Source organism: Anser cygnoides, chromosome 11 (genome assembly GCF_040182565.1).
Source record: "Anser cygnoides isolate HZ-2024a breed goose chromosome 11, Taihu_goose_T2T_genome, whole genome shotgun sequence".
NCBI classification, from domain to species: domain Eukaryota; kingdom Metazoa; phylum Chordata; class Aves; order Anseriformes; family Anatidae; genus Anser; species Anser cygnoides.
In genome coordinates, this window is record NC_089883.1 from 12,880,664 (window position 1) to 12,896,959 (window position 16,296).

At 58.6% G+C, this 16,296-nt stretch overlaps 3 protein-coding genes across 3 annotated transcripts; all 3 read left to right on the top strand.

Annotated features, from left to right (window-relative positions):
- Window positions 1–1,282: 1,282 nt before the first annotated feature.
- Window positions 1,283–4,992, top strand: RPP25 (ribonuclease P and MRP subunit p25). The gene has a single exon (XM_048081467.2). It carries the CDS (start codon window positions 2,298–2,300, stop codon window positions 2,925–2,927), a length of 630 nt encoding a protein of 209 aa, XP_047937424.1. The 5' UTR covers window positions 1,283–2,297; the 3' UTR covers window positions 2,928–4,992.
- A 1,826-nt stretch (window positions 4,993–6,818) lies between these two features.
- On the top strand, window positions 6,819–12,924 carry COX5A (cytochrome c oxidase subunit 5A). Its single transcript, XM_067003759.1, has 5 exons — window positions 6,819–6,970; window positions 9,231–9,347; window positions 10,815–10,936; window positions 11,285–11,407; window positions 12,775–12,924. Exons 1-4 carry the CDS (start codon window positions 6,880–6,882, stop codon window positions 11,396–11,398), a joined length of 444 nt encoding a protein of 147 aa, XP_066859860.1. The 5' UTR covers window positions 6,819–6,879; the 3' UTR covers window positions 11,399–11,407; window positions 12,775–12,924.
- A 322-nt stretch (window positions 12,925–13,246) lies between these two features.
- FAM219B (family with sequence similarity 219 member B) lies at window positions 13,247–16,207 on the top strand. The gene is made up of 6 exons (XM_067003881.1): window positions 13,247–13,312; window positions 14,013–14,118; window positions 14,207–14,288; window positions 14,845–14,922; window positions 15,225–15,273; window positions 15,594–16,207. Exons 1-6 carry the CDS (start codon window positions 13,247–13,249, stop codon window positions 15,747–15,749), a joined length of 537 nt encoding a protein of 178 aa, XP_066859982.1. The 3' UTR covers window positions 15,750–16,207.
- Window positions 16,208–16,296: the final 89 nt, after the last annotated feature.

Sequence of the window (16,296 nt, forward strand, 5' to 3'; positions counted from 1 at the left end):
GGGGTCAGGGTGTGCTGGGGGCTGAACCCCAAAAAGCACCAAAAAACACCAAAAAACACCAAAAAAACACCAAAACCCACGGGGAGCCTCTGTCCCTGGGGGGCTGGGGGTGGTGGGAAGAGCCGGGGGACGGCCAAGGGCGAGGAGGTGGGTGCGGGGGTCCCTTGCCAACAGGGTGCTGCAGCGAGCCCGCCCCTCTGGGGGCACCGCTGTAGGGGAAATGGTGCTCCTGGTGCCCCCGGAGCTACAGGGCACGGGCACACAGCGTTCGGCTGCCGTGGTTCTGAGTCAGTGCTGTTAGCAGAGCGCTGGGAACAGCACTGGTTCCCCTTGCTCGTAAAGGACGGCTGGGAAGCCGAGGGTGAGAGCACAGCCAGCACCCGCAGCACATGAGGGACAGCAGTCGGGACCAGCCAAGGGCCCAGACCCAGCAGCACATCCCTTCCAAACACAGCATTAATCTCCAAAAACCCGCTACCAGCCACGTCCAGCAAGAGCCGAGCAGCTCCCGGATCAATCCACGGGCTGAGCTCCCATCCGGGAGGCCCCAGTACCCCCAGAGCTGGGGCTAACCCAGGCCCCAGAAACCCCAAACTATGGGGAAATCCCTGGGCTGAGCTTAAATAGAGCTGCTGGACCTGCTGCTGGGGCCCCGAGGGTTTATTTGGGCCCCGCGGGTTTGTTGGTGCCCTGGGGGTGTAATTCTTCCTCTGCCCCATCGTGCTGCAGCTCGGTGGAGGGGCTCGCCCCACAGCAGGGGTCCCTGGGTGTGGGGTCAGGGTACGGGGTCACACCGCAGCTGTCCTACCGAGACCTGAGCCGCCCCGATGTGACGCGCAGATGGGCGCCGACTGTCCCCGTATCGCGTGCTCCAACTTTCCGAGCTGCTCCCGCATTCAGCAGCTGAAAGAAAATATAGCGAGGGCAGGCGGAGGGCAGGGCTCGGGTTTCTGCAGCCTCTGCCATCAGCCTCTTCTCCATCTTAGCCAATTCCATGGGTTTTTTACCCAATTCCTTTCCCCCCCCCCAGTCCCGCTCCCGTTCCTCTCCCGCCCCGCTGCTCCCCAGCATGGAATAACTGCGCTGCTGTCCTCCAGCAGACGCGCTGGGAGGGTAATGAATGGCTTCGGATGGTAATTAGCGGTGGAGCTGCTAATAACGCAGCTCATTTCCATTTTAAGTGTTGCAGAGCGCTGCGAAAAAATGGACCGCGGGTGGCAGGATCTGGCCCCAGCCCGCAGCTTTCCTTCCTGCTGCATGCACAGTTGCTGAAATCCTTCCTATTTATTTTCCTGGGGGGCTTAGCATCTTTTGGAGGCAGCATTTTCCCGCAGAAGCTTCAATCCACCCCAGCCAGGCTGAAGGGAGATCTGACATGAGGATGCCCTTGTTGTCGTGGTCCTGCCTCAGTTTCCCCTCTTGGTGGCAGCTGCTTTCAGGAGAGGATGCTCTCCTTCTCTCCATTCCCATGGGTCTCCCAGCCCTTTACACCGTGGGGTGTCCCATTTGGCACCGTGGGGTGTCCCGTTTGGCACCATGGGGTGTCCCCCTGTGCATCTGCAGCCCCTTTTGGCCCCCCGAGGCTGGTGGCCAGGACCAGGGGACGTCCCAGCAGTGGTGCCCCCTCCCACCCGCTTTAGTGGTGGCAGGGACGGGGCTTGCAGACCCGTTCGTTTATTTATGGCTTTTGCAAGCCCTGCTCGGGGTGAAAACAATCCCGGGTCCTCCGGAGGCCGATAAGATTTGGCTGCAAGGCAATACTCGGCATCTCTTTCCACTGTGCAATGATCCCCGGGCAGCGGGGTGGAGGCCGGGGGGGACAGGGGACAGGCGAGAGGTGACAGGGGACATCTGCTGACGTTTGCAGGCAGCTCTCGGTGTCCTTGAGGGAAGGGACCAGGTTCTCTTTAAGGGGGCAGGACTCCGGGAGCATCGCGAAGCCAGGAGAGAGCTTCTCCCTCTGCCTTCGCAGGGATGGAGGCAGCGGCTGGGTGCTGGCATGGGAGGCTGAGCAAGGGGAGGAGGAGGAGGAGGAGGAGGGGAGGGAGAGGGGGAGGATCTGCTAATTACACCGAGCAGCTCTGGGGGCTGCTGAAGTCCACAATGAAGCAAAGAGCGGCAGAAGCCAGCGCCGCAGCGGGAGCGGAGGAGCCCGAGCGTCGCCGAGAGCCACAGCCGGTGGGGACAAGCAGGGGCAGCCGGGGGGTCCCGCAGCTCTGCACCCCCCTGGGGACACCCCCAGGCTAAGGCCGGCGGGGGGCTAGGTGCCTGCCGTGCCCACCGGGAAGGGCCGAGCGATGGCAGCCCAAGGAGGGGCGGCCAAGCCCGCGGCCCCGGCCGGGATGGAGAACTTCCGAAAGGTCAGGACGTCGGAGGAGGAGAGCCCCCTGCCCTTCCCCGACCTGCCCCCGGGCATTGTGGAGATGAAGGTGAAGGAGGGCAGCAAGATCAGGAACCTGATGAGCTTCGCCATGGCCCAGATGGAGCTGAAGGGCAGCCGGCAGATCGTCTTCAGCGGCTGCGGCCGGGCGATCACCAAGACCATCACCTGCGTGGAGATCATGAAGCGCAAGCTGGGGGGGCTCCACCAGGTCACCAAGGTGCGCTACAAAACCTTGCTGGAGGTCTGGGAGAACCAGGACCCTCCGCCCGGCAGCGCGGCGCAGAACCTGACCGTCCACAAGAACGTCCCCTCCATCTGCATCCTGCTCTCCCGCGACCCCCTGGACCCCAACCAGACGGGCTACCAGCCCCCCGAGCCCAGCCAGCCGGGAGAAGACCCCTCAAGCTCCTCCGCCAAGGGGCAGAAGCGACCCCTGCCACCTCCTTGCGAGGAGCTGCTGCCCAAAAAGCTGCAGGGAGCCAGCCCCGGCAGCAGCCCGTGGGGCTCGGGGGACGGGGAGAGCCAGCCAGAGGGCCACCACTGACCTGCCACCTCCCGCTTACAGGGGGGCTTGGGGGATGCACCTGGGGGCTGCTGATCCGGCCCGGTGCTGCCCCCAGGGCGGTGGCAATGCCACAAACTGCCCTGTCCCCCCTCCCGGTTGCCGTTTCGGTGACTGCCGGCAAGGACGGGGGCTGCCTGTGGGAAAACCTCCCCTCTCCAAACTTTTCCTCTGCCTGGCACCGCGTGCGGGGATGCGGAGCTGCTCACGCCCACCTGCTAAATAACCCCCTGCTGAAAAGGGCTGCGGACCCCCGGGACTCCCGCGGAGCCGGAGCATCCTTTGCTTTTTGCCCAGTCCGGGAAAAGCGGCACCGCTCCACACTGAGACGTCTCGGCCATCAGGAGAGGCAGCCTTGCACAGAAACCCCTGGAGTGACACCTTCATTACGAAAACTGCTTCGATTACGCCCGGAGAGGAGCTGTCAGGTTTATTAATGCTGGGCTCCGCGCCTCATGGCTCCTGTGATTCATCCCGAATAACACACAAACAAGCGGGTGGGTCACGCTCTCCCAGCTTTCTGCCTGCCCTGCCCCACTGCTTGTTTCCCCTTTCCCCTCCGACGTGGCATTGTTCCTATTTTGTGCTTTTCTCTGAAATACCTGAAGCTGATCCATCCCCTCCCAGAACCGCTGCAGCCCAAGAGCCAAGGAAATGATCCCTGGAGCACTGTTATTTATTTATTTATTTATTTATTTTTATTTTCATAGCAGCCCCCAAAGAGAAGAAAATGAAATAATCCTTCTCGTATCAGATGTTCAGGTATTCACGCTCCTGGAGTTGTTTGCAGGATCCGGAGCCATGGCGAAAGCCTGATGTCGAGGGACTGGGGCAATGGGGAGCATCGGGCAGCTCGTCTCCTGCTGCGTGCTGGACGGACACCGGGACGAGGGGGAGCTTGTGCCTTTGTAGGTTTGGCTGCAGAGCCCTCGCCGAGGGATGGCTCACGGAGAAAGCCCTTCAGAGCGAACCCCCTGCTTTTTCTAGGGGTAAAAGGAAACTAATCGAGAATAAAAGCTCTTTAGAAATAGCTGGAGTATGCCTATGGGAAAACGGGGGGATCGATTTTGCGACTGCCCATGGCACAGATGGGCACGGGGAGGGTGGGACTGCCAAGCCAGAACAGGGGGATCCTGGCCAAACCGTGCCCCAGGGGATGAGGGATCGGGGCCAGCCTCTCCCGCATGCCCTGGCAGCCACTTGGCCCCGGCTGGCACAGCAGAGCCTGGCAAAGCCTCCCCCGGAGCCCCCATCTGCCCCACTGCAGCCCCCTGCCAGCACGCAGGGACCCGGGTGATGGGGGAGCAGGGGGTGGGTTGTGGGGGACCAGCCGAGCCCAAAGCCACCCGGTTCCCCCGCACCCTGCCCGGGCAGGACCGAGTCAGTGGGTACTGGGTGAGTGCACGCTGGGGATGGGGTCAGCAGGCATCGCTGCTTTGTCCAAGGCTCGCCTGGAAAGCGCTTTGCTTGGCTGGGAGAGGGATTGAAAGGAGACAGGGGAGTGAGGAGGAGGAGGAGGAGGAGGAAGCAGAGGGCTGTTTTGTTTGGCAATGACCTTGTTATCTCCCTCAGCAGGCAGCTGCTCCTCCCGGCCAGAGGCTCCCACTTATCTGCCCTGCTGCAGATTGATTCATTTCACTGATCTGCCACCGTGTAATTGAACATTAATTAGCAATTGTTTCCTTTTTTTGTCTGTGTTTTCTGTTTGTTTCTTTGTTTTTCCATGCAGGGAGATTGGGGGTGTAGAGGGGTGGGGGGACATAAGAAGTGGAGGGGGCTGAACAGACCCCATAGCATCTCCCACCAGTTTCCACCCTAAATTAGGCTAAAGAAGGACTTCCTACTATGTATAAAGAGATGAGGAATCCTGGACATCACAGAGGGTGATGTTCCCCCAAAGCCTCGGCCTTGCCCTTGCTGATCACAGCCAAGGATTTCTGGTCTCCTAACATGCTGGCCAGCAATGGCAGGACTTTGGGGGCAGATTTATTTACCCTTAACAATGTGATGGCTTCCCCATCAAGCCAAGGAGAGGGGCTGGGAAAGCTTTCCTATCGGATAAGCAGAGCCTGTGTCAGTGGGAGATGGAAATAAAACAAGTGCAATTCACCCAGAACATCCCCAACAGCTTTGTGGCCTGCATCCTTTGGTATCCAGCTGAGATTCTCCGAGCTCTCATCATTTTTGCCCCTCGTCACCCTCCAGTGCCACCGCACTGCTTAGTAAACACTGATCGAAGCGTAAATGAGGCTGAGAACTAAGAGTCCTTCATCCTGCTGCCATCTCACGTTGCTCCCAGGAAAGAGAAGAGCAAGAAGAGAGGGAAAAAGAAGTCAGTCGTTTCACCTTATTATTTCGTTAATGTTCAAAATTATTTTTAATTGATTTTGTACGCAGGCAATTTGCAATCTTGGAGGCAACAGGAGCCTGGGGATTTCAAACGCCTCATGTTGCTGGCTGCGTACCAAGGATTTCCTGCATGAGGAAATAGTTAAAAAAAAAAAAAAAAGACTAACTCAAAATATGAAGCATTTATAAATAGTAGGATGGCATCTGGCTCAACGGGGTCCTAAGGCGACATTGTGAGTGAAAACAGTGCAGAGATTGTGTGCTGCAGAGGCACGGCCCCAGGTGCCCATGAATAGTAATTTTGGGGTCATTTTGCGAGCCTGGTGGCTTCAGGGGTAGTGGTAGGGACAGCCCCACGCCAGCAGGCAGCACCCCGGGGCCTGGTATAGGTTTGGGGATGTGGATGTGATGGGTTTCACCACCGCAAACATCCGACCAGCACCCACACGCCTGTCACAGGGGCGGCGATGCCCTGACCCGCCGCCACAGAGCCCAGCAGCAGGGGTTCCCCGTGGGGAAGCCAGGCTGTGTTCAGCCATGGGAAGCCTTTAGCACCAAGCAGCTGTGGGCCCTGGCAGCCATGAGGGCTCGGAGGGCTCGGAGGCACTGCCTCCCACCGAGAGGCCGAGCTGTTGTGGTGCTTGCCCGGCTGCCAGGCAGCAAATGGCGGGCAGACGATGTTGACAGGAGGGGGCTCCTTCCCCCCATGGGTCGCCATTCCCTAGGGGTTCCGGGACACAACACAGCTCTGAAATATGCCAAGAACTGCTGCTGTGAGTGGAATCCGAGTCAGCAGCGTGCCCCGGCAGCCAAAAGGGCTGGCTGTGTGCTGGGGTGCCTCGGGCACATGGCGCTAGCTGCTTGAGGGAAGGGATCATCCTGCCCTGCTGGGGCGGCCTCACCCCGAGCTGTGCGTGCAGTTTGGGCACCGAGTATAAGGACACGAAACTATCAGAGAGTGTCCGAAGGAGGGCTATGAAGATGGTGAAGGGTCTAGAGGGGAGGATGTGTGAGGAGAGGCTGAGGTCCCTTGGTTTGCTTATCCCAGAGAAGAGGGGAGCGGAGGGGCAGGCGCTGAGCTCTGCTCTCTGGGGACAGCGACAGGCCCCGAGGGAACGACATGGAGCTGGGACGGGGGAGGTCAGGGTGGGCGTTAGGGAAGGTTCTGCACCCAGAGGCGGTCGGGCAGTGGGGCAGGGACATGGGCACGGCACTGAGCTGCGGGGGACTGGGGAGTGTTTGCGGACAGAAGCGTTTCTCAGACACGGGGTTTGACTTTTGGGTGGTCCGTGCAGCCAGAAGCCGGACCCCACGCCCCTCCCAGCTCGGGACACGGTGCAGCGTTATGCTATGACCTGACCCAGCGGGACGCGCTCCCCACCACAAAATGGCGGCGCCCCCCCCCCCCTTTCCTCCTCCTCCCCCCCCCTCCCCTCGCCTCCCCTCCACGTGACCGCGCACGCCGTCCCCCCGCGTCCCCGCGGAATTTTGTCCCCGCGCCGCCTCCGTCCGCCTCCCCCCCCCCCCCCCGCCCTCCATTTCCTCCTCCGAGCGCCCCGGTGCCGCCGGTGCCGCCGCCGCCGCCATGCTGCCCGCCGCCGCCCGCCTCCTCCTCCGCCGCCCCGCCGCCGCCGGGCTCCGCGCCGCCGCCCTCCGCCGGCCCCCCGGCCCCGCGGGTGAGCCCTGGGCCGGCCGCCGCCGCGTCCTTGCCGTGACCCCGGGGCTAGGCCGCGACTGAGGCCCGGCCCCGGGGGGACCGGGGGGGAACCGGAGGGGAACCGGGAGGGGTCCGGGGGGCACCGGGGGGGTCCGGGAGTGCCCCCGGTCCCGGGGCTGTGGCGTTTGGGAGGTCGGAGGCCCGCGGGGGGGACGCCTGGGGAGGCGCCGAGCCCGGCCTGCGCTCCCTGCTGGCCTCCGGGGGTGGGTTTGGGGAGAATCGGGGGGGTTTTGAGGGAAAATTGGGGGGTTTTGGGGTCGTTTGTTTTTCCTTGGCTCGCGGGGTGAAATGGTGCAGAATGTCCTGCGTGTGTGTGTGCGGCCCGGGCCGGGCGTGTGTGCCCCCGTCCTTCCCCTCGCGCTGTGTCCTCTGCCTGCAGACCCCCGCCCCTCCTGATCCGGGTGGGCTTTGGTGTTCTGTAAGCGTAGCTGTCAAATTCCGGTGGAAAAGGGAGATTTTGGTTGTGTAGTGCTCAATTCTGACAGCAGGCGTGAGATTTAGAGAGAAAAAGGTTGGAAAGAAACACAGCATTAATTGAAGAATGCACCATGGAAATCCGAAATCTGCAAGCCTTTGTGTTATTATTTTCCCTCTTCAGGAAAAAAAAATCAGTCTAACCGTGTCTTTTAAATTGCTTTTTTGCTTAAGACTGGGGCTTTCAGTCAGCATCCGAGAGCTTTGATCCGGGCAGTCACTGTAGCTAGATACATGCAGGGATACGTGTGGGTCGAGCAGGAAAAACGCTGGGAGGCAGCGGTGACAAAGCTCTGGGGTCCCGTGTTCGGGGCTTTTGGGGCGCTTACAGTAGGGTGATGATGGCCAGAAGGGGGAGGCCGCTGTAAATGTGGAGCGCTCCGAGCGGTGTCATTGGAGAAGGTCAGCGGGAAGGTGCGAGCGAGGGCGTCAGAGCTCGGTGGCTGTCTGCCTGATTTCTGATAAAACCGCTGAAAATGCTTTTGGGCAGGCGTAAATCGGGATTGCAACTCAAACGTTGGACCGTGATAAGTTCTGCTAAAAATCCGGGTTGTGTTCCGGTTGGGCTGTCACTCGATGAGGCTAAAAATATTCCTTGATAGCACTGCGGCTCGTCCCATTGTGGTTTGTATAAATTAAAGCACTGCTTCGGGGGTCTTCAAAAAGGAAAAATACCTGTGGGAAAGGAAGAAAAACGCAGCCCAGCCCCATCAGCCGTGCAAACCGTGCGGGCGCATGGGGGTTTTCGCTTGATTTTAAAGAAGCCTCTGGCTGGTCGTCGTGAATAGTTCACGCCAGGTTAGGAAAGAGAAAGTGAGCAGCTGTATGGAGCTTCCTCGGAAGCAGATCTTTGAGCTCTCAAGGTCACAGCCGAGCGTGAGCACTCTGCAAACATGGGCAGAGCAGCTTGCGAAGTACCTGGCTCTGGTTGTAGCCCGGCTGTGGTTCCTCCTGGCAAACTGCTCCGACCTTTGTGCCGGAAAAGAAGAGACCAGCCACAAAAAAAAGGCAGCCAAACTTGGCAGCAATTTTTTCTTCTTCAGTAGCCTGTTGGGAGAAATAACTCTTCAACGGCTTACATTGGCGTGCTCATTTTGTGTATTTCCTTAAAACCACACTAAAAAAACCTTTATCAGCTCGGAACTCGTGATGCAATCGCCAACCAGTTACAAAGGAGTCACCCAGCAGGGTCGGTGTGCGAGCAGGGAAATCCTCTCCTGGCTGACAGGGTGAGCTACCGAGCAATTGCAGGAGTTGTCTGCAGGGGGAAGATGCTGCAGAATAAATTGGGGCGTTCGTCGTAGTTGGGTAATGTTGTAACTCATCAGGTGTAGGCTCTTGTTTCTGGGAGGAAGGCCGCTGAAAAGCTCATTAACCTTGCTAAACTCATGGCATGGACAAGGGATTGCTTGGCTCTGGAAAGAGGGAAAATTCCTCTGCCTTATGGAGATGGGTCCCATAAGGCATCTCCAGAGGGCTGGCTGTATAGAATTGGTTTCCCCTCTCCTCTTAAATAATCCTGCTCTGGGAATGCTTTGGAAGTCTGTGCTTGAGGGCAGGGCGCGCTGTGCCAGGAAGCAAACAGTGGTTAGTTAATGAGCTGCACTCGCCTAGTGCTGAGTACTGATCCAAATCAAAAGCCACGAGTGAAATGCGTGTTTTTATAGCTTTTGTTCCCTTGATCAGGGCTAAAGTACACTTCTCCTGTGTTGGCTCACAGTCTCCTCCCCTCTCTTTGCATCCAGCCGTGCTGCACGCCCGCTGCTACTCCCATGGGTCGCAGGAGTCAGACGAGGAGTTCGATGCTCGCTGGGTGACGTATTTCAACAAGCCAGATATCGACGCCTGGGAGCTAAGGAAAGGTATGTTGAATGAAAAGGGAGGGGTAACCTGCAGAAAATAGAGTTTTATTTGAAATCTGGAGTCAGTAGGGCTTCTGCACGATGAATGAGCTCGCTGCAGTGGGCGGTGGCACCTCACCAACCCAACGAGGATGTTGGAAGGAACTATGGCATGGAAAATGAGGAGAAAGAGGGTTCAAGGCAGTAGGAACACAGTTTTTTTTAATTCTAGTGCCCCAGAACACACATTCTAACTCCTGGTCTTTGAGAGGGAGTGTTGTGGTTTAACCCGGCCGGCAGCAAAACACCACACAGCCGTTCGCTCACCCTCCCCCCTCCCTCTCTGGGATGGGGGAGAGAAACGGGAAAGTGAAGCCGGTGAGTTGAGATAGACAGTTTATTAAGACAGGAAAATAATAATAACAATAATAATAATAACAATAATGATAATAGTATTAATAATAATAATGGGCACAAAACAAGTGATGCACAATGCAGTTGCTCACCACCCGCTGACCGATGCCCAGCCTATCCCCGAGCAGCCGGCCCCCCACCCCGGCCAGCCACCCCTATATATTGTTTAGCATGACGTCAGATGGTATGGAATACCCCTTTGGCCACTTTGGGTCAGCTGTCCTGGGTCTGTCCCCTCCCAGCTCCTGCTGCACCCCCAGCCTGCTCGCTGGCAGGACAGAGCGAGAAGCCGAAAAGTCCTTGGCTTGGTGTAAACACTGCTCTGCAACAATTAAAACATCAGCATGTTATCAGCGCTCTTCTCATCCTAATCCAAAACATAGCACCCTACCAGCTACTAGGAGGAAAATTAACTCTGTCCTAACTGAAACCAGGACAGGGAGAGAAACACTGGCTCTGAGGAATATTTCTGAGCTCAGCTGTTGCCTAATGGGAAACCACGCTCGTTTTTCTTTGGGCTTTGACTGAGTGGCTTGGCCATAACTTGCTGCAGACTGTTTGGTTGTCTCCACACATTGCTTGCTGTGGAGCTGCCGGCTGCTATTAAACTACCCTAATTAGGGCTTCATATAACCGACAGAGGGATCGTTCCCGCATGATGTGGGTGACCAGTGTTGGGTCCTTCCCCTTGGAAGGAGAGGAAGAAAACAGGCTGCCTGCATTGCACCGGGAGGAACAAAGTCGTTTGGATTTCTTCATGGTTCCATATCTGGCTTGCCACATACACCGCTGTGGGGAGCGTGGATGTTACTGGCCCACTGGGATTTCACAAAATTAACTTAAAAGCTGGTTATAGGTATAGCTGTGAGCGACAGTGAGAGGGAGAAGAGCAAAAGAACGCCCTTGGGGTGTGTGTGTGTATGTGTGTGTTCAAAATAACAATGAAAGTGCCAGTTGGATGCTCTTGGTGGTGTGTTAATTATTAATTCTTTCATGAGCTGGAGCAAAACAATGCTTAACAGGTTCCTTTTGATAGCCTGGGCCAAGTTACTCGATGTTTCCCTGTGCTCACAGGTATAAACACGCTCGTGGGCTACGACCTGGTTCCGGAACCAAAAATCATCGATGCAGCTCTGAGGGCATGCAGACGGTTAAACGACTTCGCCAGTGCGGTCCGCATCCTGGAGGTCGTGAAGGTGAGCGGGGCGGGGGCGTAGGTGCAGCTGCTGCTTTCTGCAGAGCTTTTCTAGGTTTCCTCTTGGTGGTGCAGAGGGGCTGCTTACATCTTGGGGAACAGGTTGGAAACAAGACGCAGAGCGTCCCTCGGCTAGGCGTTAGTCTCGTGTGGTACAGGACACGTGTCACATCCAGCTGACGTTACACAGGGAGCGGTGTCACTGTTAATACTCTGAAAATCCCCCAGACAGGAGCTCGGCGTTGCTCTGGGGTGCTTTGCAGCCGTGAGTGATCGGTGGGGGTCTTTGGTGCTGGATTTGCAGGGTGCTGGACTTGCTGTCCAACTAACATCCTTCCTTTTCTTGTAGGACAAGGCAGGACCTCACAAGGAAATCTATCCGTATGTTATCCAGGAACTTAGGCCAACTTTGAGTGAACTAGGAATCTCCACTCCAGAGGAACTGGGCCTGGACAAAGCATAAACCATGTTGGTAAGGGATGCTCTCGCTTCCCAGGCTCCTGGCCTGGGACTCCTGTACCCTAAAACTCCTCTGGCAAAGCCAGAGTGCTCCTCACAGCCTTCCACAAACTCATGAAAGCAAGGAAGTTCAGGCTCGTATCGAGGTTCTTGATAGGAAGACATCACTTTAGTGACACTGAAACGTGTCTGAAAAACATATGGCCTTGTGACATGAGGGGGGTGTTCACAGTTCCCTAGCTGTAACTGGGAAATTTGAGCATTGAAGGAAGAATGAGGTTTTATTGTGAAGCTTGATCATGGTTCAAGTGGCAAGACCCACGACACAGAGCAGTTCCTGCGGGACTGCGCAGCCCTGGGATGTCTCCTGCAATCTCCTGAAGGCGTGGGGAGCTCTAGATCAGGAGTACCCACGCACTGATGGGGAAAATCGAGGTGTTCGACCCACCACCTGTAAGCACAGCCCTTCTAGAAGAGCTGGTCATGTTTTCTAAAGGCGTTCAGGCCTCCAGAGCCGAGAGTTGCCAGGACAAAGGGGTGTTGCAGCGCCTGGCTGGCAGGGTGTCGGCCTTTGCTCCTCATTAGCTTTTCTTGAGAAGCCTTTTTAGCAAATGGAAGGATCATTTCCTCTGGAAGTGCTCAAGCTTTCATTTTATTGTAGCCAATTTAGAAAATGGGGACGTGCTCGTTTCTCTCTCATGCTAGCAAATGAGCCCCACTGTTGACGGTCACCTAACAACCCAGAAGTTCCTTTACCTTGCACTTAAAATAGCTTCTGTTCTGCTAATTTGCAGGACCCCATGCTTACAGAACAAGCAGATGAGCTGTAGCACAGCCAGAGCTTAACTGACCTGTGTGCGGGACACCCACGGATAATTTCAGGAGCAGTGTGTGTAGCGTTTGGTCCCAATGGCAGTGGCCTCAAGTTCTGGGAGGCTGCTTGTTTTACCACCTTAAAAAGCTGAATTCTGAGCACTGTATAAACTTGGGAAGGACTATAACAAAGATTTAGATCTGCAGCATCAATGCCAGGCTTACACAGGATCTAAGACATGGGAGCATTGTTAGTGAGCAGCAGCTCCTGTGGTTAATGAGGATCCATCGTTACGTTTAGCTGAGGCCGTACGTGCAGTAACCCTGACTGAAATAAAGCCCAAAACAAAACTTCTCATGGAGCCTGAGTTACGTGAAGGCAGTCTCTTAACTCGGGAGACAGCCAGTGTCACACCCAGAATTTTTTGTCATATTCCAGATTTTTTTTTTTTAATGTGACCCTTAGGGCTGGGCTCTGGGTGAAGATGAGCGAGGGCAGTGACGTGTTTGGGAGCTGGTGAGATAACGGGCCGCTTTCTAATGGCTGTTTTGTTTTTTCTGTTGCAGGTGCATTACTTGAGCATTCTCCTGATGTGACCTGATTGTGTGCAGCCGCCGCGGGGCTGTGCTGTTCAAACCGTCTCTTGTTTCACATAACTTTATTGCGCCGCCATGCTGTGGTGCGGGCCGGGCCTAATAAAGGGAAACTTGGCCTGACCAACCTGGTGTGGTTATTTGTTAGGGTGAACAGGAACGAGGGAGCAGAAACCATTCTGTGCTAGCAGCAGAGCGTGTGGGGGAGCTCTGATTTCAGGGCTGAGGGCTTTGGGCAAAGAACAGCAAAAATATAAACAAAAATATAAGTAAACCAGCCCCGGAACCCTTTCGCCCCGGCCCCTTCGAGCGCGCTCGCGGCGGCCGCCCGGAGCCTGCTGGAGGTGCACAGCGCCTCACCGCCGCACCGCGCATGCCCACCGCAGGCCCCGCCCCCGTGAGCCAACGCAGCCAATGGGAGGCGGGGGGGCGGGGCCGCGCGGCCATGGCGACGGGCGGCGGCGGCGGGCCCGGGGCTGCGGGCCGGGAGGGGGCGGGGCGGGGCCGGGCGGTGAGGGGCGGGACGGGGGGGGTGGGGGGGGGTGGGGGGTTATACGGGGCTGTATAGGGCCGTAGGGGGCTGTGTGGGGCTGTACGGGGTTATATGGGGCTGTATGGAGTTACATGGGGCTGGGGGGTGTATGGGATTATATGGGGCTGGGGTGTACGTGTGGGGCTGTATGGGGTTATATGGGGCTGTGGACTGTGTGGGGCTATATGGGGTTATATGGGGCTGGGGGTTTCTATAGGGCTGTGTGGGGCTATATGGGGTTATATGGGGCTGGGGGTTTCTATAGGGCTGTGTGGGGCTATATGGGGTTATATGGGGCTGGGGGTTTCTATAGGGCTCTGTGGGGCTATATGGGGTTATATGGGGCTGGGGGTTCGTGTGGGGCTGTGTGCATGGGGAGCAGTCTGGGGCTGGAGTATATTTGTGGGGCAATGTGGGGCTTTGTGCTCCAGGAGCGGTATAGGGCCTGAGCGTGTGTACGGGGCGGCGTGGGGCTGTATGCTGGGAGCAGCACGCGGCCGTACAGGGGTGCGCGCACCAAGGCACGGGGTCGGGCAGGGGCTGCTTAGGGCAGGGGCCGTACAGAGGCAGAGCGAGCACACAGGGGCTGCGCAGCACGTGCAGGGCGCTATAGGGGCCACAGAGCGCACACAGGGAGCTCTGTAGGATCAGGCCCCAACTCTCCCCTTTTCCTTTCCAGCCGCCCCGGGGCGAGAGCAGGCGGCCGAACGCTCGGGGCAGCGACGGGGCGGAGAGGAGGGGGCCCTACCTGCTCTGCAGGCCCCCCGCCGGCCACGCCAAGCTGCGTAAGTGGCCTTAGGGGTGCCCCCAAGCCGGCCCTAAAACCCCAGCGGGGCCGCGGGGGCTTCGGCCTCTCACCCCCGGTGCTTGCAGAGCGGCCGCGGGAGCCAGCGAAGGCGGCGCCGCGATGGCACGGGCTGCTGGGGGGGCCCCCGGCGAAGGCAGCGGCTAAAAGGTCGGAGCCCCCCCCTTTTTTTTTTAACCAAAACTGGGGTTTTTTAAGCTGCGTGAGAAGGGCTTGGGGTGAACCAGGAATGGGAGGGGGCTGGGGGGGGAGGATTGGGGGGATGGGGATACTGGGAGGATGAGGAGGATACTGGGAGGATGATGATAGGAATAGTGGGAGGATGGAGTTGCTGGGAGGATGAGGATACTGGGAAGGTGAGGATGAGGGTGGGGATGAGGACGCTGTGAGGATGAGGGTACTGGGAGGGGAAGGAGGATACTGGGAGGAGAATTTGAGGGTACTGAGAAGATGAGGATGGGATGCTGGGGGGATGGGGATGAGGATACTGGGAAGACAAGGCTGGGGATACTGGGAGGATGGTGATGCTGTGAGGATGAGGATGCTGGGAGGAAGAAGATGAGGATACCAGAGGCTGGGGGTGCTGCGGTGCTGGCGGTGCCCTGCGGCCGGCAGGCACACAGGTGCTGGGGCCGCAGGTTCCTGCCGCTGCTCCCATCCCCTCGCCCCTGCGGCCCCGTTGGCACCCGTCCGTGTCCCCGAGCAGGTCCGCGAGGTCCCGCGGGGGCTACGTGGCGCTCAGCCAGGTGGCAGAGGACAGCCTGGTGTCCCCCAGCTCGGGCAGGTGAGCGGCCGGCACCCTCCTTCGGGGCATGGGGCTGACGGGCTGGGGAGGATCGGGGTGGGACTTGCTGAGGAGCGACCTAAAACCCTCTAAACCTCGTTAAAAAAGCCTCCAAACCCCATTTTTTGTGGCTGATTTGGTCACTTGGAGAGCCTGAAGGTGTCTCCCTGATGGGCTGGGCAGGCAGCAGCGAAGTGCCCTGCGTGCCCTAAGTCTAGCAGCCGCCCCTGCCCTCAAATCCCTCGGGCTTTTCAAGCAGCCCCGTGCTCGTGGCGCTCACTCTGACTTTTTTCTGCTCGCAGCGATGGGGAGCTGGAATCGAGGGGCTCCTCCGGCTACTCCTCCGCCGAGGCAAGTCCAGGTTTGGCTCCCGGCCCCCCGCGGTCCTGTGGGCTCCCCCACCTCGCCGCCACGTCGGGGGTCGCTAAATCCAGCACTGCCCTCTGCTCTGTGCGCGTCCCCCTCAGCCTGGGGGCTTCGCAGAGCTGCTGAGCGCTGCCGTGGCCCTGCCGGGCTTTGAGGCCACCCAAAACCCGCCGGGCTGCGTCCCCCTGTGCCAGCCCCGGGTGCCTGTGCTCCACCGTGGCGTTACCCAGACCGCGAGTGTCACGAGTTGGGGGTTTTGCCACGTCGGGGGGCGCGGGGGGGTTTCACAGCTCCGTCTCCCCCAGCAGGTGAACCAGGAGCTGAGCCGGCAGCTGCTGCAGGATGGCTACCACCTGGACGAGGTCCCTGACGACGAGGACCTGGACCTCATCCCCCCGAAACCCGCCGCCGCCCCGTGCCCGTGGTGCTTTGGGGACTCCCTCTGCTGCGTGCTCCAGTAGGCACCGCCCCCGCGGGGGGCGCGGGACAGCTCCGGAGCCTCCGCTCCCCACGGCCCTCGGGGCGTTTGGTGGCGCCCCAGGAACGCACTGCACCCCGAAGTCTCCGTGTCACAGGGGGCAGCAGCAGGCGGGTGGCTCAGTGCCACTCGTCACCCGGCTGGGGTGGGACGGGAGGAGATGGGGGCTCCTGAGGCGCATGGGGAGCTCCCGGTGCTCCTGCTCCCTGCTGCGAGCCCCTGCTGCTGTTCAGGAAGGGACCGACGGCCTCCACGTTATGATTTCTTCCCCCCGGGGCCATTCCGGTCTCATAAGCTGCCTTAAATCAGGGTCCTGCCGCCCGACAAGGGACAGTCGGTGTCTTAGGGAGGAACCTTATTTAAACACTCGGCGTCTGGAGAGGAACGCTCTCCTTTTTTTGTATCCTATCCAAGGAAGCACTCAATAAAAGGATCTTGCTACTCGAGGTGTCTTCCCGCTCCCTCCCCACATCCATTTGCTTTCCCCACGGGTGGGGAAGGGGGGACTCGAGGGGGGGACCCAATTTGGG